At 44.5% G+C, this 20683-nt stretch overlaps 2 protein-coding genes across 4 annotated transcripts in view; both read left to right on the top strand.

Annotated features, from left to right (window-relative positions):
* Nucleotides 1-4509, top strand: part of GIP (gastric inhibitory polypeptide) — a 33782-nt gene extending 29273 nt beyond the window's left edge. For all 3 annotated transcript variants that reach the window (XM_077917355.1, XM_077917356.1, XM_028703803.2), the window contains 2 exons: nucleotides 1499-1591; nucleotides 4376-4509. In XM_077917355.1, the coding sequence (XP_077773481.1) occupies nucleotides 1499-1591; nucleotides 4376-4385 (103 nt within the window). In that variant the 3' untranslated portion in view covers nucleotides 4386-4509. The remainder of the gene's footprint in view (nucleotides 1-1498; nucleotides 1592-4375) is intronic.
* Nucleotides 4510-8280: 3771 nt separating this feature from the next.
* SNF8 (SNF8 subunit of ESCRT-II) lies at nucleotides 8281-17483 on the top strand. The gene is made up of 8 exons (XM_028703321.2): nucleotides 8281-8430; nucleotides 10176-10226; nucleotides 12036-12174; nucleotides 12797-12901; nucleotides 14021-14093; nucleotides 15160-15301; nucleotides 15958-16032; nucleotides 16534-17483. Exons 1-8 carry the CDS (start codon nucleotides 8377-8379, stop codon nucleotides 16669-16671), a joined length of 777 nt encoding a protein of 258 aa, XP_028559154.1. The 5' UTR covers nucleotides 8281-8376; the 3' UTR covers nucleotides 16672-17483.
* Nucleotides 17484-20683: the final 3200 nt, after the last annotated feature.

Below are 20683 nucleotides of genomic sequence, written 5' to 3'. Positions count from 1 at the left end.
AGTATTTCAGCTGCAAAGTAAATCAGATCTCTTTTTCCTCCTCCAGATTATATTGCTACTACTATTTATCCATCCTTCACCCTAAGATCCCAAGGTGGATCATAACATTAAAACAACTTACAAAAATAAGTTATGTTGCCCTAAAAATATACACCTCAGGTATTATTATAGTTCAGTCAATCTAAAATCTGTTGAAAAAGTGATGCTTGCAAACATTTGCTATACATAATAAAATAATGTTCAGTTGTAACTAGGGGTGGCAGAGAAATTTGATTTTGACTGAAGTTGAATGAGAAGCCCTCTAATTTGCACTTCTCAAACCAATACAAAAACAGAAGCAGCTACTCTTTGAAATGTGCAATTCTCTGAATTTTGCAATGCAACAAACCAATGTGTGCAAAAACATATTAGTGGTAACTGTTCATAAAAAATGCATATATTGGTAAAAGTAACATGAAAAAGTGCATTATATTAGGGGAAATCGCTTGAAAAAATACATCTATTAGTCAAAACTGCATTCAAAAATATGTTTACTATGAGAAATATGCACTAAAATGTACAACTTATTGTGAGGATTTATTTTTTTTAAGTAGAAATGTGGACAACTGAATTTAACACTGGGAAAAAGAAGAAACTGGTAGAAAAATAAAAATTGTCAGTTTTATTCATAACTTTTTAAAACTGCGCCAGTACTACAGTACCTCGCCTTTTAGATATCGTAATAAAGTAATTTTGAGATCAGATGGAAACTGTTAGCTTTTACTTTGATATAATAAAAATAAGATACCTTCCCATTTTTTTAAAAAAGAAATGGCCAAAGCCAAAAATGTATTAAATTTTTTTTTATATCACCTTTCATTCAAGAATCTCAACGTGGTGTACAATAAGCCACTACATTACAATAAAACAGTAAAATAGCAGCATTTACAAAGCTAGGGTAGATATAAAACTAAAGAGCTCAGAAGCAAAACAATCTTAAAATGCCAGCAAAATATGCAAGGAAACTTAAGGAGAACGTTCCTGCCAACAAATATTTTCTACATAATGCTTAGTTTATCTGGAGTTCTAGGTACCGCTGGTGTTTTTTAAAATATCCTTTGACAGAAGTTGTATGACTATAAACAGCTGCTCCGGTAAAATGTCTCGTGGCCATTTTAGAAAATGGCGCCTGCAGACTGATGCCAACCTGCTTACCCAACTTTTTCTCATTCCAACACGCCTTCTGCATTATATATAGATGGGAATTGCTGTCAGGCATGAAATTCCTATGGAGGTCTATTACAAGGACTGCATTAAGAAAGCTGTTTCCAATTCCTAGCTACCAGCATCAAATTTTTAGTTGCCTAGGCAACTGGGCACCTGGGATTTTCCTCCAACGCCCCCTCCCCACCAACTAGGACTCCTTTGCAACTTTGCTCCCCGCCCCCCCCCCCCCGCCATCTCAATCTCTGGGATCCCTGTGGCAGCAAATGTCTACTTCACAGTCTCTTTCTTCTAGCCTGGCTCTGCCAAAAGGTTCAGATGACTGGAAGGACGTCCGGAGGCAAGAACATCTGGCATGGCTGATTTCTGCTGACCTCTGCAGGCCAATGTGAGTGAATCACTTCCTCTCCCTTTCCCTCTCTTCCCTTTCCCTTCCAAAGGCAAGGAAGAGTTGGGACTCCACAGACAACCCACGTGGTGGTTTGGGCAACAGTATTTTATGGGTGCCAGAGAGGCAGCAGGTCATCTGCAAGGTCCGGTGTTGATGGCTATAGGTCAGAAACTCCCAAATACTGATCGCTGCTCCTTATCTGCTGTTGTCGGCTACTACAGAATCAGTGGGTGGCAAATGTTAACAGTGAATACGAAGTAGCCACAGAAGGTTGATCCAAGGGAAATTTGGCAGCTATAAAAATGGTTTCATTTATATAATTACGTAAGAAAAGCTTGCTGGATCATAATACAGTGGTACCTTGGGTTACATACGCTTCAGGTTACATATGCTTCAGGTTACAGACTCCACTAACCTAGAAATAGTGCTTCAGGTTAAGAACTTTGTTTCAGGATGAGAACAGAAATTGTGCTCCGGCGGCGCGGCAGCAGCGGGAGGCCCCATTAGCTCAAGTGGTGCTTCAGGTTAAGAACAGTTTCAGGTTAAGTTCAGACCTCCGGAACGAATTAAGTATTTAACCAGAGGTACGCGGGTGGCGCTGTGGGTAAAAGCCTCAGTGCCTAGGACTTGCCGATCGCATGGTCGGCGGTTTGAATCCCCGCGGCGGGGTGCGCTCCCGTCGCTTGGTCCCAGCGCCTGCCAACCTAGCAGTTCGAAAGCACCCCCGGGTGCAAGTAGATAAATAGGTACCGCTTACTAGCGGGAAGGTAAACGGCGTTCCGTGTGCTGCACTGGCTTGCCAGATGCAGCTTGTCATGCTGGCCACGTGACCCAGAAGTGTCTGCGGACAGCGCTGGCTCCCGGCCTCTAGAGTGAGATGAGCGCACAACCCTAGAGTCTGTCAAGACTGGCCCGTACAGGCAGGGGTACCTTTACCTTTACCTTTTTACCACTGTAATAATAATAATAATAATAATAATAATAATAATAATAATAATAATAATTTAGTTATACCCCAGCCACTCTGGGCGGCTTCCAACAGAATATTAAAATACAAGAGTCTATTAAACATTAAAAGCTTCCCTAAACAGGGAACAGGATCCAGCCCAGCATTCTGTTCTCACAGTGGCCAACCAGATGCCTGTGAGAATTCAGGTTCTTTTGGATAAGAGATGGCGGTGTTATGATTAGTAAATAAACGTCGCTACAGCTTTGGACCAGTTTTCTTACCCCATATATACCCGCTTGGCCACTTCAGTCTACGGAACTGGCATTTTTACAAATGCCGCAGAATGTCTGATCCACACTTGTGAGAAATCCATCTTTTAGTTACATGCTGCAATTCCCCATGCCTTTTGTTGTAGTTTCTGAAGCTGAAACCATTTCCCTTTAGGCACACCTCCCCAGACACGTCATTTTAGTATGTGTGCTTGTTTGTAAAACTGTAAATTTTAATCTATATTTGGGTCATTTTATTGTGCTTACCTGTTTGCAGTGTCTGTTTCCATCGCTAATATCTTGGAATATTTTATGTTCTTTTGTGTATGCTGCTTAGAGAGGTGCTTTGTGGGTTTTGGGGATTAAGCAGTATATAAAGCTTGCTAAATATTCCCCCATGGCTCAGATGCACATCTTGTATTTAGTAGGAGCGGTCGAGTTCAGTGGGATCAGTTTTATAGAGCTCCCTTCCAGGTGAGGACAGACAGACAACCCCATCCTTCTTGAACTTCAGCAGGCATTATAACTGAATTGTGATTCTATAGCTTTAACTACCCCCCCCATTGCATTGAGTTTCTCATACACTGCTTACAAAGGCCATAGCTCAGCGGTAAGAGTATGCAGAAGGTCCCAGGATCAAATCCCCAGTATCTCCAGGTAGGGCTAGGAGAAGGACCCCTTCCTGAAACTCTGACAAGCCACTGCCAGGCAGTATAGACAAAACCACGCAAGATGGATCATAAGGCTGTAAAGTTGGGAGCGACCCCCAAGGGCCATCTAGTGCAGGGGTCAGCAAACTTTTTCAGCAGGGGCCTGGTCCACTGTCCCTCAGACCTTGTGGAGGGCTGGACTTTTTTTGGGGGGGGGGGAATGAACGAATTCCTATGCCCCACAAATAACCCAGAGATGCATTTGAAATAAAAGGACACATTCTACTCATGTAAAAACACGCTGATTCCTGGACCATCTGCGGGCTGGATTGAGAAGGCAATTGGGCCAGATCTGGCCTCCGGGCCTTAGTTTGCCTAGCCATGGTCTAGCGCAACCCCACTGCAATGCAGGAATTTCAGCTAGATCATAATCCAACCTCTGCTTAAAAACCTCCAAGGCAGGTGAGTCCATCACCTCTCGTGGGAGTCTGTTCCACTGTCAAGCTGCTCTTGCTGTCAGAAAGTTCTTCGTGGTGTTTAGTCGGAATCTCCTTTCTTGTAACTTGAAGCCATTGGTTCGGGTCCTGCCCTTCGGAGCAGGAGAAAACAAGCTTGCACCATCCTCCATTTGACAGCCCTTTAGATCAGGGGTCCCCAAACTAAGGTCTGCGGGCCGGAAGTATGTTGAATGTATGTTTGAATCATTCCTGTTTAGAAATGATTGTAATCAAGTGGCATGTGTTTCCCAAGTAAATAAATAAAATACCACTGCTGAGCTAGGAATGCTCAGCCCAGAGCTTTACAGAAGGTTGCCCCCCTTCTCTATTTTTCACTCCCCCCCCCCTTACAAAAAAACCCAGGTTCCTTGGCAAACTTTACATATTTCACCATCTTTCCCCCTCTGTTTTTCCAGGCTTCAATAGCTCACAGCTTCCTTGAGGAGAAAAGATGGACTAACTTCTGTACTCTCCTTGTTTTGTACCTTTGGCTAATGAGTGTCAACAATAATTATGACAGCAGCAATAAAACAATTTATTATCAAGTTCAGACGTGAGTGTTAAGAGTGTTATTCAATTTTTAAAACAACAACAACACCCCAAACAGAATTCGTAAGTGCTCTCATCAGAAACAGAAGTTACAGGTTAATCGGTGAGTCTGGTATGATGCATGACAGGGAGGCGATTCAGAATCTGTTCTCAGGGCAGCCCCACACAGCTGCATTGGGGTCATGAAAGATCAATGATTCGGTTCCTGCTCAGGCATGGTTATTTATTTTTAAGATACAAAACCTGAAGATTTAAAAAGCTGCTATACAACAGTGAAACATTGCCACCAGCAACAATAGTAATAGTAATAATAATAATAATAATAATAATAATAATAATAATAATACTTTATAACTATGATTGCACATTTATTAAAAAGCAAAACCTTTTTCCAGCTCTAGAAGGGCTCCATAAAATACCAGTATCATCTTAACGCAGGTCACAAAGGCTTGATGAAGATAGTTGAGATTTGGTGGATTTTCCATGCAACGGAGCAGTTTGGTCTCCCCTCCACCCCAGCAGGTCCTGGATTGCCATCGCTTCCACTTTAAAAAACAACAACAACCAAATAGTTGTTATTTTTATTTGCTTACAGGGCACATGGGTGTGCTGTAGCCATGCACCATCTTAATATGCCCAGAGGCAAACTAAGTACACTGCCAGCCAAACTGATACATCTGGAGAAGGTGCGTTAGTGTTAAGTGCTAATCTGGTATGCAACAACTACTGGAATACTTTTGTGATTGGGAAAGAGTGTGAGCCTATGAGCCTGGCAGTACTTGGTTCCTATCTCAGCTCAGGAACGTCACAGCTAGCCTTTGGTAGACGGCTGTATCTCAGCCTTCACCCCACTCTGCCCACCTGCAATTTAGGTGAAATAATAATGTTACACATTGGTTGTAAGAACTGATGAAGTACAATTTGCTGAGTAGTGGCAAATGGTCTCTCTCCCCTCCCCCAAGTCAAGGTGCATTAACTGTCAAGAGCTCGTCCTACTCTTGAGTAGGACCCTGGCAGAGACACATGCCCGACTGGCATGTTCTCTCCCTCCTGGTCGATCGTTCGGGAGCTTCAAAAGCTTTCTTCTGCCTGAACATCACAGCGACCGATGCCTACAGACACCGGCACACTTAGAGATCAGCAGAATCTACGCAGCTTGCGTAATAGAACTCAGCAACTCAGAATTTTGGCTAATCTACTTTATTTACATATAAACACACACGGAGCACTGCAACATGGCTCCCCCTCTCTCTAGCATAAGACAGCAAAGAGAAAAAGAACAAAGAACAATAGTCCCACTTCATGGAACACAAATATCCCGTCTCCGTCACTTCCCACTCTGTGGAGTCAAAACATACACCGTCATGTGATAGACAAAAATCCCATGACTGCAATCATGGAGCAGGAATTCTAACATTAACACCCAAGTTATTTTGGTATTAAGAGGTAGAAAATGCTATGTCTATGGATATATTTCGCAACATAATAACCACAAATTCAAGAATCAGCAATTTGCTGCCTTTTTCTGCGGGGCCACTGCACTCTGCCTGATGATAAGACTGACCATTGCTCTTCATCACCATAACGCAAGTTGAGTCCATTTTTGTTATAGCAGTGTGCCACTAGAGGGCAATATGACAGCACATTTAACCCAGTTTCCAGAAAAGACACAAGTGGGAGTGAATCATCTAAACGCAACCCTATTTTATAGTGCTGGCCTAAATATATTACTCAGAAGTCTGTTCTGCAGAGTTCAGTGCGACTTAGGCCTTATTAACAGCACAAACTAACCTCACCGACTCAGAAGCAAGTCCTGCTGAATTTAATGGGACTTCCTCCCAGCCTGATAAAATGCCCATATCCAGTACAGTGGTACCTCGGGTTACGTCCGCTTCAGGTTACATCCGCTTCAGGAAACAGACTCCACTAACCCAGAAATAGTACCTCGGGTTAAGAACTTTGCTTCAGGATGAGAACAGAAATCGTGCTCCGGCGGTGTGGCAGCAGCGGGAGGCCCCATTAGCTCAAGTGGTGCTTCAGATTAAGAACAGTTTCAGGTTAAGAAGGGACCTCCAGAACAAATTAAGTACTTAACCTGAGGTACCACTGTAGTTTCAAAAGAAAGAGAACCGGTTTAAAGAGTATCTTGCTATTTTAGTCCCATCCAGTGCAAATGATTATATAACTTTCTCCAGCATCTTTTAAATACCCCTTCTGAAATAATGTTCTGGTGATATATTCATCTGTTTATGAATGCAGGCAGGCAAAAATACATGTTAAATATTTTAATAAACAAAGCACTGTTAATGTATGGTTTATTTAATTTTGCCAGTCAACATATTACTTTTCACTCTTGACTTCAGAAGAAAGTCATGTATTGCACTACTGTATTACAGTAATTCTTTTAAGAAATGCTCCAAACTCTGGGCTATCCTGCCTTTCCTTTTTAGGGCTATTTCTGACGTAGAAAATTTTGGACCTAAATACTAAATGCAGCTTATCTGACCCAATGTCAGGTTCTCATGCTGCAGTTCTTTTTGGGGTGTGTGTGTTATTGGGTTGTTGTTTTTATTTTGATTATATATATTGTGGTTTTTATGTTGATCTTTTCTTTGAACCGCCCAGAGTCCTCTGGGTATAGGGCAATATATAAATTCAATAAATAAATAATAATAATAAATGAGGTTACATAGCTGCATAGAATAAGAACGGGGTGTCAGGTGTCTCTTTTCCAGGTTAAGTGAGACTAGGAGTGCTGCCCAAATGTGCTCACCCACTGCCAAGTTTGGGATCCTCTCCAAATGCATGCATTTATAAGGGTGCATGGGTAGCTCTGGGTAGCCAAGCACAGACAAGATTCACAAATTCACTTACATGCATGCATGTATAACACATCCCAGAGGGGCCAACAGGTTGCTTCGAAGTCATTTCAGCAGGGATTTGAACTTTTGACTCTCTCTTTTTTTGATAATTTATTTTTTCAAAAAACAAAAATCAAAAACAGTATAAAAACAAAGCAAAACAATGCAATTATAGCAATTCAAATCATAAATATTAACTCTATTGACTTCCCTCCACTCCCCATCTTGGTTCCATTGTACTAGTTTGTTTGTAAAACCTTATATTCTTAATAGTCCAATCTTAAAACCTTATTCATCTTAATACAAGTGACTTTTGAAAGTTCTACTAATATAAAAAAATCTATGCACAACCCTTAGAAAGTATGCATTAAACATTTCCCTTTTTTAAAAAAAGAAAAACAATATCCTCTTTTTGGGGGTGGTGGTAACAAAAAACCTATGATTCAAATGTTGCAAGTCCAGCACTCTATCCGCCATGCCACCCTGAAAATATGCGAATTCTCATTTGAAGACTTCAAATTTGAAGAAGTATCTGAAGTGTGCATGCACGCGAAAGCTCATACCAATAACAAACTTAGTCGGTCTCTAAGGTGCTACTGGAAGGAATTTTTTATTTTATTTCTCATTTGTGAGTTTGCACCTCTAATTATTGGGGACATTTTGTGAGTTTGCACCTCTAATTATTGGGAGGGGGAAATGCCCCCACCCCCCAAAAAACCCGACCCCGCATTCTCCCAGAAGAAAGGTGGCAACCCTACCCCTGTCCACCAACCCCCCACCCCCCGCAGCCCTCCAAAAGCAGCCACGGGACTCCCTGGGCGAGCTCCCTACTGGGAAGGCAGAAGCACCGACCCAAAAGAAGCTTCCTTCCTGTCGCGCACGGATGACGTAGAGGTTTCTCTAATGTGCTTAATACCGCCTCCCCCCCCCCCCCCGCCCCCCAAATCCACTCCTTTTCCACCATCTCCCTAAAGAGGCTCGAGCCCGGACGCCGCTCGCTGGCAGCAATGCACCGCCGGGGAGTCGGAGCCGGCGCCATCGCCAAGAAGAAGCTGGCCGAGGTCAGGCTTCTTTTCCTCCCTCCTCCTCCTTCTTCCTCCTCCTCCTCCTCCAGCTGGTCTTCCTTTCATTCCCGTCCTGCTCGCTTGCTGTCTTCCCCCCACCGCCAGCCCAGCCTTTGTAGGAGGGGAAGGGGCTGCAGATTGCGCCTCTTGCCACTCCCTGGGAAGCTCTTTCGCCCTTACCAGTGTCGGATTTACGTATAATAATAACAATAATAATATTTTATTTATACCCCGCCCTCCCCAGCCAAGACCGGGCTCAGGGCGGCTAACAACCAATAATAAAAACAAGTTGATTAAAATACAATTTAAAGATTAAGATACAACATTAAAACAATTAGGCAGCAGTCTCATCTACTGAGGAGAACGGAAAAAGAAAAAGGGGGAGGGAATCAAACAGATTCTGAGCCAAAGGCCAGGTGGAACAACTCTCTATAAGCTAAACAAGCTATAGCTTAGGGCCCCACTCTCTTGGGGGCCCCCCAAAAAAATTAAAGGGAAAAAAACACACACCTGGATGTGCATTTCCAAAATATAAGACAGGAGTCAGCAAACTTTTAAAGCAGGGGGCCAGTCCACTGTCCCTCAGACCTTGTGGGGGGCTGGACTAAGAGGGGGGAATGAACAAATTTTTATGCCCCACAAATAACCCAGAGATGCATTTTAAATAAAAGGGCACATTCTAAACATGTAAAAACACACTGATTCCCTGGCCGTTTGCGGGCTGGATTGAGAAGGCAGCTAAGCAGTCTCTTAGCAGCTAAGCTACACCAGCTCTTGACAACTTGTGCAGTAGTTATTGGTGGGTTGCAGTAGAGGCTAATGGAGCATCCCTTCCAACATTTCTCCGATGAAAATAGGGACGTCGTATTCAATAATAATAATAATAATAATAATAATAATAATAATTTTATTTTTTTACACCCCACCCATCTGACTGGGTTGCCCCAGCCACTCTTGGCTGCTTCCAACATATATAAAAACATAATAAAACCTGAAAAACTTCCTTATATACAGGCCTGCCTTCAGATTTCTTCTGAAGGTTGTGTAGTTACTTATCTCCTTGACATCTCACGGAAGGGCGTTCCAGAGGGCAGGCGCCACTACCGAGAAGGCCCTCTGCTTGGTTCCCTGTAACTTCATTTTTCACAATGAGGGAACTGACAGAAGGCCCTCAGAGCTGGACCTCTGTCTCTGGGCGTGGAGACGTTCCTTCAGGTATGCAGGGCCGAGGTTGTTCAGGGCTTTAAAGGTCAGCACCAACACTTTGAATTGCACTCAGAAACTATTTGAATTGTGCTCTTAGGAAGCTGTGTAAACGTAGGCAGAAAGGCAGCTTGCTGGCCCTCAAGAGAAGGGAGAGTTGCACTGCTTTGGTGCTGCAACTTAAGACAGCCGAGTCTTGGGTGCTTGCCAAACAGTCCTGTGGACAGGGTATTCTCATAAGAGTATAAGATGAGTATACTGGATCAGGCCAATGCCCCATCTAGTCCAGCATCCTGTTCTTACAATGGCCAACCAGAGCCCGTGCAGAGCCTGCAAGCAGGGCATGAACGCAACAGCGCTCTGCCCAGCCACAATTTCCAGCAACTGGCATTTAGAGGCATCCTTCCTTTGACAGTGGAAGGAGAACGTAGCCATTGTGTCTTCCATAATGATGTTAAAGAATCAGAAATGCGTATCCAGGAGGGGGAAATGGCTTATATATCACTGTGTGTCTTATCACCACTTTTTTTCCTTTGTAGGCCAAATACAAGGAACGTGGGACAGTTTTGGCTGAAGACCAATTAGTCCAGGTGAGATGAGGAAACACCAAAGTGTTGTTGTTGTTGTTATTATTATTATTATTTTATTATATATAATTTTTATTAAATTTTCTGTTTTACAATTTAGAATATTCGTTTAGACAACCTTAAGATATCAATGACTTCCCTTCTTCTCTTCCCATGGTTCATTTTGCATAGCATAAAATCCCTGCATATTTTATATAAACTAAACCATTCAGTATTCCATTGTTACTTCCATCAAAACTTATTTACACTGTTGAATTTATCTTAATGCTGCCAACGTTTTCAAGTGTACACAATTATCCCCCATATATTCAGTAAACATTTTCCGCTCTTCTTTAAACGAGCGTTCTTCACGTTCTCTTATTCTGTAAGTTAGATCCGCAAGCTGCACATATTCCAACAGTTTAAGTTGCCATTCTTCTTTGGTTGGGAACTCTCTTGTTTTCCGTTTTTGGGCTAACAAAACATGGGCCACCGTAATGGCTTCCATATGAATAACCTTTTTTGACACCTGGGAATTTCCATTTGAATTACCCCAACAAAAAGGACTCTGGGTTTTTTTTGGAAAGGTGCTTTAAAACATTTTTTTCAGTTCATTTTAAATTATTTCCTAATACTCTTTTACCCTTTTACAAGTCCACCACAGATGAAAGAATGTTCCCTTGTCCTCGTTATGTCTACAGAGATGTAATGAGGAAACACCAAGGTCTGATCTTAGCGTTAAAAGGTGGGCCTCTGCAAAATGTGTGAATCTGAAAAGCTCTTGTATGAGCCTAGGCACATTATCAACCTGTGGTTCCCATTGTCACAGGGTGTTGCACTGATCAGGGGGAACCAACAGCTTGGGGAAATGAATAGAAAAGCACATACCATATTTTTCGCTCCATAAGGCGCACTGGACCATAAGGCGCACCTAGTTTTTAGAGGGGGAAATCAATAAAAAAAATCTTATTCCCCTCCCCCCCAGCCCCAAAGAGCAGCGGACAGGGCTGGGTTTCCCCTCCCCAGCCCCAAAGAGCAAAGAAGCCAAGACAGTGAGTGGGTTCCCTCTCGCTCGCTGTCTCCAGCGGAGAGGCTGCGTGCGGCTATGGGAGAAGCCAAGACAGTGAGCAGGATGGATCCCGTTCTCTGTCTTGGCTTCCTCTTTAGCCGTGCGCAACCTCTCCAGCTGGGAGAGGCTGCGCCCAGCTAAAGAAGCCATAGCATTACCCCCACCTCCCGCAAAAGCCTACAGGAGCCGCACACCCTTTAAGGAGCATGCAGCTCCTGTGGGCTTTTCTACGAGGATGGCGAAGGGACTGACTGGCCGCATCAGTCCCTTCTCCCTCCTGGGGTAAAGCCCGCAAGAGCCGCGCGGAGCTTGTGTGCAGCTCTTGGGGACTTTTCCTGCCTGCCCCCCCCCCCGCATTCGCTCCATAAGACGCACACACATTTCCCCTTACTTTTTAGGAGGGAATAAGTGTGTCTTATGGAGCGAAAAATACAGTAAGTGATATGTCTGTATTGATGGTATATGATAGTAATAATTTCTGGCTTCCCTATGATATGCAGCAAGTTTTCACCAGTGGATGGGACACGGAGATGGATAATCCATTGGATTAATCCCAACATTAGTCTTCAACCTATTAAGAAGACAGCGCTGGAGCAAAAAAGCTTTGCCATAAATCGTTTCTCTGTGGTAATGGCAACAGAGAGTCGTCCCTTATGAAACATCAGTCTGTTCTAGGTCTCAAAGGTGTATTTCGAAATAGTAGCCTTTCAAAGCAGATCGTTTTAAATCTGTTTCTTCTTTCTATCCTCTGGCTTCGTTTATAGATGTCCAAGCAGCTGGATACATTTAAAACTAACCTCGAAGAGTTTGCCAGCAAACACAAGCAAGAGATCCGTAAAAACCCGCAGTTCAGAGTCCAGTTCCAGGACATGTGTGCAACGATTGGGGTTGATCCCCTAGCCTGTAAGAAATGGGGGAGGCAGGGATTTAGCGGGTGGGGAGAAGCAGGGTGAGGAAGGGTTTCTGCAGAATCTGATGGTCTTTCTTTGGTGCTTCAGTTCAATCTTCCGTGTTTCCATTTAAAATAAAAAAAAGGAGTGGCATTGTTTCTCAAATCAAAAACAAGTTATCACAGTATAACGTGAGTTGTAAGCCCTCTGAGGAGGGATCATTTTATCCATGCCCTGCCTTCCCAAGCCATGTTGCTATTGGAAGTGGACGGTGGGCCTGTCTATATCTCCTTATCCCCAACCTGTCCTTGCTCAGAGGCAAGTTAAATTTACAGTCAGTAAGAAGGAGAATTGGATGAGCGTAAAGAACTTTCCATGGACTTCTCACTGCCAAATGGAAAATCACTCCCAATGAAATGTTCCAAAAATCATGGATAGGGAAGGCAGAGAACAGGTCTTGTCCCCTTTGAATTCTGACACTCGCCAGACTCGGAAGTTCCTTTGCCTTTTTCTTTATTTTAAAAAAAATCTAAACTTGCAAAATTGGGTCCTTGAGAGTCTAAAATAATAATAATGCAACGTTCTTTTTTTGTCTTTCATATATTCATATCCATATTTCATTCCCTCTTCCGCAGCTGGCAAAGGATTCTGGTCAGAAATGTTGGGTGTTGGAGATTTTTACTACGAGCTCGGCGTTCAGATTATTGAAGTCTGTCTAGCTCTAAAGCACAGAAATGGAGGTGAGGATAGCTTCCAATCTCTTATCTTTGCAGGGGTGTGTGTGTGTTTGCTGTTCTCTCTAATGCCTGCCTGCCACGCTCTGAATTGGTGGCTGGTATCTGCGAGCTTCCTAGCCATGCTAGTCCAGCCCCCTACAAACATTAACACAACCCTGAGCGTCTCCACTCAGAAGTAAATCCCACTGAGTTCAGCGGGTCTTATTTCTTGGTAGTTATGCATAGAATTTCATGTGTCAGTAAGAGTAAGACTCTTACTATGGAGGAAGCCACATTGAACTCCGGGGGGGGGGGGGGGGCTATGGCTGTGCTGGCTGGGGCTGATGGGAATTGTAGTCCAAAATACCTGGAAAGCGTCAGGTTGGGGGAAAATAGTGTATAGGATTGCAACCTTTTATATATACAGTTGTACCTTGGAAGTCGAATGGAATCCATTCCGGAAGTCTGTTTGACTTCCAAAATGTTCGTAAACCAAAGCGCGGCTTCCGATTGGCTGCTGGAAGCTCATGCAGCCAATCGGAAGCCCCATTGGACATTCAGCTTCTAAAAATAGTTCATAAACCAGAACAGTCACTGTTTGCGGAGTTTGGGAGCCAAAATGTTTGAGAACTATGCTGTTTGAAAACCAAAGTACAACTCTGTGTGTGTGTGTGTGTGTGTGTGTGTGTGTGTGTGTGTGTGTGTATTTTATTGAATTTTCTGTTTTACAATTTAAAATACTCACTTTACATCCTTAAGATATCAATGACTTCCAGTCTTCTCTTTCCATGGTTCATTTTACATATCATAAATCCCTGCATGTTTTACAAAAACTATACCATTCAGTATTCCATTATTGCCTCCATCAAAACTTGTTTACACTGTTGAATTTATCTTAACGCTGCTGGCGTTTTCAGCTGTGCACAACTATTTCCCATATATCCAATAAACATTTTCCAATCTTCTTACAACGTATGTTCTTCTCGTTCTCTTATTCTATATGTTAAGTCTGCGAGTTGTGCATATTCTGTCAACTTAAGTATAGGATTGCAACCTTAGCCTGCTAACATATTGGGTTGGATTCAAATTCCTTGTATACATGGCTGTGTGTTAACATGCTTCTTGCTTCTTCATTCCCACTAGGGCTGATAACACTGGAAGAACTTCACCAGCAAGTGCTCAAGGGGAGAGGAAAATTTGCGCAAGACGTCAGCCAGTAAGCTTTGCATTGAGACTACACAGCAGTGGGGGATATAATATGTTTTGCATCATTTTGCATAATTAGTTGTGGCTGCCGAAGGTTCGCTGGCAATGTCTAGGGTGATGGAGCAGAGCTGCCCACTGGAAATAATTAAATCAGTTGTGCACATTGACAAGTGTATAAGTACTGTTTTGGGGGGACAGGGTGTGGGTGGGTATGGAGGACTCCCTGGTCCTGAATGGGGTAACTGCCCCTGAAGGACCTGGTGCGCAGCCTGGGAGTCATTTTGGACTCACAGCTGATGGAGGCGCAGGTCAATTCTGTGTCCAGGGCAACTGTCTACCAGCTCCATCTGGAATGCAGGCTGAGACCCTACCTGCCCATGGACTGCCTTGCCAGAGTGGTGCATGCTCTGGTTATCTCTTGCTTGGACTACTGCAGTGCGCTCTACATAGGGCTACCTTTGAAGGTGACCTGGAAACTATAACGAATCCAGAATGTGGCAGTGAGACTGGTCACTGGGACTGGCTGCCGGGACCACATCACACTGGTCCTGAAAGACCTACATTGGCTACCAGTACGTTTCTGAGCACAATTTAAAGTGTTGGTGCAAATCTGTTTAAGGGCTGCCTTCAGATGTCTTCTAAAAGTCAGATAGTTGTTTATTTCCTTGACATCTGATGGGAGGGCGTTCCACAGGGCAGGCGCCACTACCAAGAAGGCCCTCTGCCTGGTTCCCTGTAACCTCACTTCTCGCAGTGGGGGAACTGCCAGAAGGCCCTTGGAGTTGGACCTCAGTGTCCGGGCTGAACGATGGGAGTGGAGACGCTACTTTAGGTATATAGGACTGAGGCCGTTTAGGGCTTTAAAGGTCAGCACCAACACTTTGAATTGTGCTCAGAAAGAAAAGAAAAGAAAACTGTTTCTCAGGTAACTCATTTCTGCACCCAGTGCTATGTTTTGTAGCTTTTCTGTGCTTCCACTGAATCACAGCATAATACACACCTTGTTGGACATGGTTGAAGGTACTGATGCGCCGAGACCATCCTTTGCCCTGACTCTTCTTTCCCTGGCTCCTCAGAGATGACCTCATCCGGGCAATTAAGAAGTTGAAAGTTCTAGGAAACGGTTTTGGGATCCTTCCTGTTGGTGGGACCTACCTGATCCAGTCTGTGCCGGCTGAACTAAATATGGACCATACGGTTGTGATACAACTTGCTGAGGTACCCATGCCAAGTTGACTCAGTTTCTGCTATTAGTCCAGGGGTTGATTAAGAGTTCTTGTGCTGAGCTTTCAATTCCTTGCCTATACAGTCGTACCTTGGAAGTCGAACAGAATCCGTTCCAGAAGTCTTTTTGACTTCCAAAACATTCAAAAACCAAATCGCAGCTTTGCTCCTGTAGCCCATCAGACGTTCGGGTTCCAAAAAGAACGTTCACAAACCAGAACAATCACTTCTGGGTTTGTGGCGTTCGGGAGCCAAAACGTCCGAGTTCCTGGGCATTTGGGATCCAAGGTACGACTGTATGTGTGTGTGTTTCATCGACATCCTTATGGTCACCCATAGTTCACTGGCCTCTGTTGGGAGACAGAAGGGTGGCGGGAGCTCCACCATTCCTCCTCAATCTGGTCCTCTTCAGTCCAGTCCCTGACAAGCAGACGTTGCTTCTCCCTAGTCAGAAGCCCTCCCTAAACTTCTTTTCCAACCCCCCATCCTGGGGGCATGACCCTGGGTCATTTTGCAGGTGTAATCTACCCCTGAAATCTTAAGTCCTCGCCTACAAGATGGTGTGCGTTAAACGTCTCCTTGTTGTTTTTAGTGTTTTCTGATCAGTGACCTTTTTTGAAATCGCCTCCTTTCTTTACTCTCCGTTTCAGAAAAAGGGGTACGTGACCATCAGCGAGATCAAGTCGAGTTTGAAGTGGGAGGCGGAACGGGCGAAGCAAGTTTTGGTATGTAAACAACGAGTTACATTATAAAAAGAAAAGAGCGCCCACCTCTTGGCAGCTAGGAAAATGAAATATTGCATTAGAAGTTGTACAGGTTAGGCAAAAGTGCGTATCATTGTACATGTTTGCTTGAAACTAAATGTTGCAGCATGGAGTCTTCTCTGTTGAGGATTCTAAGCTATCCATTCCATGAACCCTCCTGCAGATTTCTGTTTCTTCCCCAACAGTAAGTCAACATTCTGTGGCCACTGAGCATGCTCAGTCCTCCCCTTGTTCTAGGGTTTCCCCCCTACAAAGCTCAGGGTTCCCCAAGCCTGCTGCTGGGAGAGTCCTGTTGCACTCAGTCCCCGCATCTGGTTGGCTACTGTGAGAACAGAATGTTGGACTAGATGGGCTTAGTTCTTCGTATGTTCTCCTGCCTGCATTGTGTCGGGGGGGGGGGGGAAGTGCAAAACCACTTGTGATAGCCCTCCTCTTCAAATAATAATCTCTGGCTTTTTACAGGATCACTTGCTGAAAGAGGGCATGGCATGGCTTGATACCCAGGCGCCAGTGGAACCACAGTACTGGCTACCTGCCCTCTTCACAGAGCTTTACTCTCAGGAAATCACACCCGAAGAAGCGAAGGAAGCTTTGCCTTGACAGCCGAACAGGGGACTGATTTATCTGGACATTTTCCTTTAAATGGGATGACACTTTTTGCATTCGCATGATAAAGCTCAGTCACATCGAATGCCGATATTCTCTCTCTCCTCCCGCCCCAAGTCTTTAGAAGAAAACGTCTGTGTTACCAAACACTGCCAAGCAGGTATATTTAACACTGATTTTGGTGCTTCTGCACGATGGAGAGACTAATTTCGTTAGCAAGCTGTTAGTCCTCATGACTGGAAAGGTGTGAATGTGGGTTGTTTTTTTCTCCTTGAAGACTTAGAAAGTGGAGAGGATTGGAGTCAATGTATGTGTTGTTAGCGTCTCTCCCTCCTTTCCCCCATTTCCTAATTACATCGTTGTATATTTGATTTAACTCTGTGTACACTGGTTGCCTTCCCTAGTAAGGGTTCCTTGTCTATCTCGCAATAAGGTGAGAGAACCCCATCTTTAAATGGTGAAACAGCCAAGATTCTATACTGGTTCCTTACTGGGGCTTTGGGAAAGGGACCAAATAATTTTACTATTCTGTACATTCTCTCATGCCCCATTACAGTGTTGAAATGGTCCTCAGTTTGTGTTTCTTAAAAAGCCAGTTTCTAGTCCTGCGATGACAGGGCTTTAAAATTATTTGAATTATTGGAGTCTAGCAGCTCTAGATGTATTTTCAAATTCTGTCATCTCCACAACCGGGAAGACAAGAGGATGGGGACAGGAAGAGAATTGCTTGTACCTTTGTATAGTGAAATCTACTCACTTTTATTCTTTGCAAATGCAGTAATGTGGATTTCACACAACTGCCTTAAGATTCTTCCCTGTGTCGTTATTGTGAACAACCTAGAAATCTCACTGGGCATTTGAAGAGCTCTTTCATCCACTTACGCAGAGAAACACCTAGGGCCAAGATTCCACCTTAGGCTTTGTGGTTACAGGTATAAAAATCACCTGTGTGTGTACTTGCTCATTTAGATCAAGCATGTGAGTCAGCAGAGCAAAGGAGTCATTTCCACAGGTCGGATTTGCTTTTCTTAGCAAGTGAGAAGGAACTGCCTCCAGTAACTTCACAGAAATCACCTTAAGGCAGCTTACAGAAAACTGCCGGCTGCTCACATGCAGAGGGGATCCGGAGATTGTGGTAAGCAACATCCACCACAGACCTGACTTGGGCAGAAATGCTTATGCAGTCCCCCTGGATGACTCGGCCTCATGTTCAGCAGTTCTAGGCAGCCAGTCAAACCCTCCCTTGAGATGCTTTGTGCATCTGCTTGGATATCATAGCAGCAGATGTCCTGCATTGTATCCTCAGCACAGCCTTGTAAGGTAAAAAGTCAGGTTGAGAAACCAGGTGGGCCAAGTCACCTGGGTGGGTTGCACGTCTGAGTGGCAATTTGAACATGGGCCTCCGACACTCCTAACCACTGTACCCAGTGCTTTTCTTAAAACTTAACTCACCATGAAGTTGTTACACACTTTTAACCAGTCTTTTTCTTCTAGGAAAAAAAGGTGCCAGTGCTGCTGTTGCAGCCTGCCATTTTAACTACTCCTGCTTCAGAGCTGCACTTTGAACTGTTAGTACCCCACTGTAGAGTAAAGGGATGTGGGTGGCGCTGTGGTCTAAACCACTGAGCCTCTTGGGCTTGCCGATCAGAAGGTTGGTGGTTCGGACCCCCACGACAGAGTGAGCTCCCATTGCTCGGTCCCAGCTCCTGCCAACCTAGCAGTTCGAAAGCACACCAGTGCAAGTAGATAAATAGGTACCACTGCAGCAGGAAGGTAAACGGTATTTCCATGCACTCTGGTTTCCATCAGTGTTCTGTTGCGCCAGAAGCGGTTTAGTCCTGCTGGCCACATGACCCGGAAAGCTGTCTGTAGACAAACGCCGGCTCCCTCAGCCTGAAAGGAAGATGAGCGCCTCAACCCCATAATCATCTTTGACTGGACTTAACCGTCCAGCGGTACTTTAACTTTACCTTTTTACCTTGCCCTTGAGCACCCCCAGGAAAAAACCCACTGACTGTACCACATGGGTTTTTGTATGACTTGCAACAAATGGTTAATTTGGGTGGAAAACATCCTCCCCAGCACTGGAGTTTGCTTAGAAGTGAATAAGCAGGTTTAGGAATTATCTCAGGCAGGAAAGGGGAGTGGCATGGGGTGCTTGTGTAGGAAATGAGCAAGAGCATGAGAGGACGTGAAGCAAGGCTTGTGTAGCAAATAATGCGATGACGCTTCTGGGAATGAGGTACTTAATGAGCGTTTGAAAAATATTTTTAGTTATGGAGTATGTCAACCTCGATTGTAGATTGTAAGCTGTTCATCCAAAGCCGGGAGTGGGGGACCTCAGGGCCAGGGCCCAACTAGCCCTCTGTCCAGTCCTTGGGACTTGGTCTAGGCCGTACGCCCTCCTTGATCTGGGGAACCTTAATCTGGGGAACCGGGTTCGCGTCTCCGCTCCTCCACATGCAGCTGCTGGGTGACCTTGGGCCAGTCACACTTCTTTGAAGTCTCTCAGCCCTACTCACCTCACAGAGTGTTTGTTGTGGGGGAGGAAGGGAAAGGAGAATGTTAGCCGCTTTGAGACTCCTTAAAGGGAGTGAAAGGCGGGATATCAAATCCAAATCCAAACTCCTTGAGTTTCTTGTGTCCTTGAACTGCAATATCTCCTGCTTGCCTCAGTGGAGAAAGCAGTGCTTGGTATTAGCCAGGTGCCAGGTGCATTTTGCACCTGACTATTGGAGATCAATGGAGGGACGCTGGTGGCGCTGTGGGTTAAACCACAAAGCCTAGGACTTGCCGATCAGAAGGTCGGTGGTTCGAATCCCCGCGACGGGGTGAGCTCCCGTTGCTTGGTCCCTGCTCCTGCCAACCTAGCAGTTCGAAAGCACGTCAATGTGCAAGTAGATAAATAGGTACTGCTCCGGTGGGAAGGTAGAACGGCATTTCCATGCACTGCTCTGGTTTGCCAGAAGCGGCTTAGTCATTCTGGCCACATGAACTGGAAGCTGTCTGTGGACAAACACCGGCTCCCTCGGCCAATAAAGCGAGATAAGCGCTGCAACCCCAGAGTCGATCACAACTGGACCTAATGGTCAGGGGTCCCTTTACCTTATTGGAGATCATACCTATCCATTCTGAAGGAAATCAGTCCTGAGTGCTCACTGGAAGGACAGATCCTGAAGCTGAGGCTCCAATACTTTGGCCACCTCATGAGAAGAGAAGACTCCCTGGAAAAGACCCTGATGTTGGGAAAGATTGAGGGCACAAGGAGAAGGGGATGACAGAGGATGAGATGGTTGGACAGTGTTCTCGAAGCTACCAGCATGAGTTTGACCAAACTGTGGGAGGCAGTGGAAGACAGGAGTGCCTGGCATGCTCTGGTCCATGGGGTCACGAAGAGTCTGACACGACTAAATGACTAAACAACAACGACGAATTGGCCACTTGCGACCAAGTGAAGATGCCCAGGCACCAGGATGACGCCTGACATCTCCACCACCTGGAGGTGCATGCCTGGGGATCATTCAATTTGGACTGTTTTCACACACTTAATACCTCGTCCTGTAGAATTCTATCAGTTATACTTTATCTGCACAATCGGAATGAATTTCAGGAACCAAAATGCTTTTTCTGTGCAGCTTGTGCAAGAGCAGTCAACAATGTTATAGGAATATATATAGTTAATTGGTGTGCTTGTCTTCACTTACCTCCACCCCACTGTCCTGCTCACAATTGTGAAGACTATTCCTACATTACAAATGGTCCGTGTCACCGTTAAGGGTGGAAAAGGCAGGAATAGGCCAATATATATGTGGACTGTTGCTGAATCAATTGACTTTTCTTCTTGTAAGTTTTCAGAGTTCTTCATCTAGCTCAAGGTTATCACCTGAACTAGCCTTCGGGTATAGGGCGGTATAGTAATAAAATAAATATATATAGAAATAAATATATACCGTATTTTTCGCCCTATAGGACGCACTTTTTCCCCTCCAAAAATGAAGGGGAAATG

The sequence above is a fragment of the Podarcis muralis genome, chromosome 13 (assembly GCF_964188315.1).
Source record: "Podarcis muralis chromosome 13, rPodMur119.hap1.1, whole genome shotgun sequence".
Lineage (NCBI taxonomy): Eukaryota > Metazoa > Chordata > Lepidosauria > Squamata > Lacertidae > Podarcis > Podarcis muralis.
Note: the sequence above shows the minus strand (reverse complement) of the source record. Positions and strands in the feature narration are given on the sequence as shown.

Coding starts and splice junctions, on each gene's coding strand:
- SNF8 (XM_028703321.2), top strand. CDS start 8,377: ATGCACCGCCGGGGAGTCGGAGCCGGCGCCATCGCCAAGAAGAAGCTG. Junction 12,175..12,796: donor TGGGGTTGATCCCCTAGCCT/GTAAGAAATGGG, acceptor CCTCTTCCGCAG/CTGGCAAAGGATTCTGGTCA. Junction 12,902..14,020: donor TCTAAAGCACAGAAATGGAG/GTGAGGATAGCT, acceptor CATTCCCACTAG/GGCTGATAACACTGGAAGAA.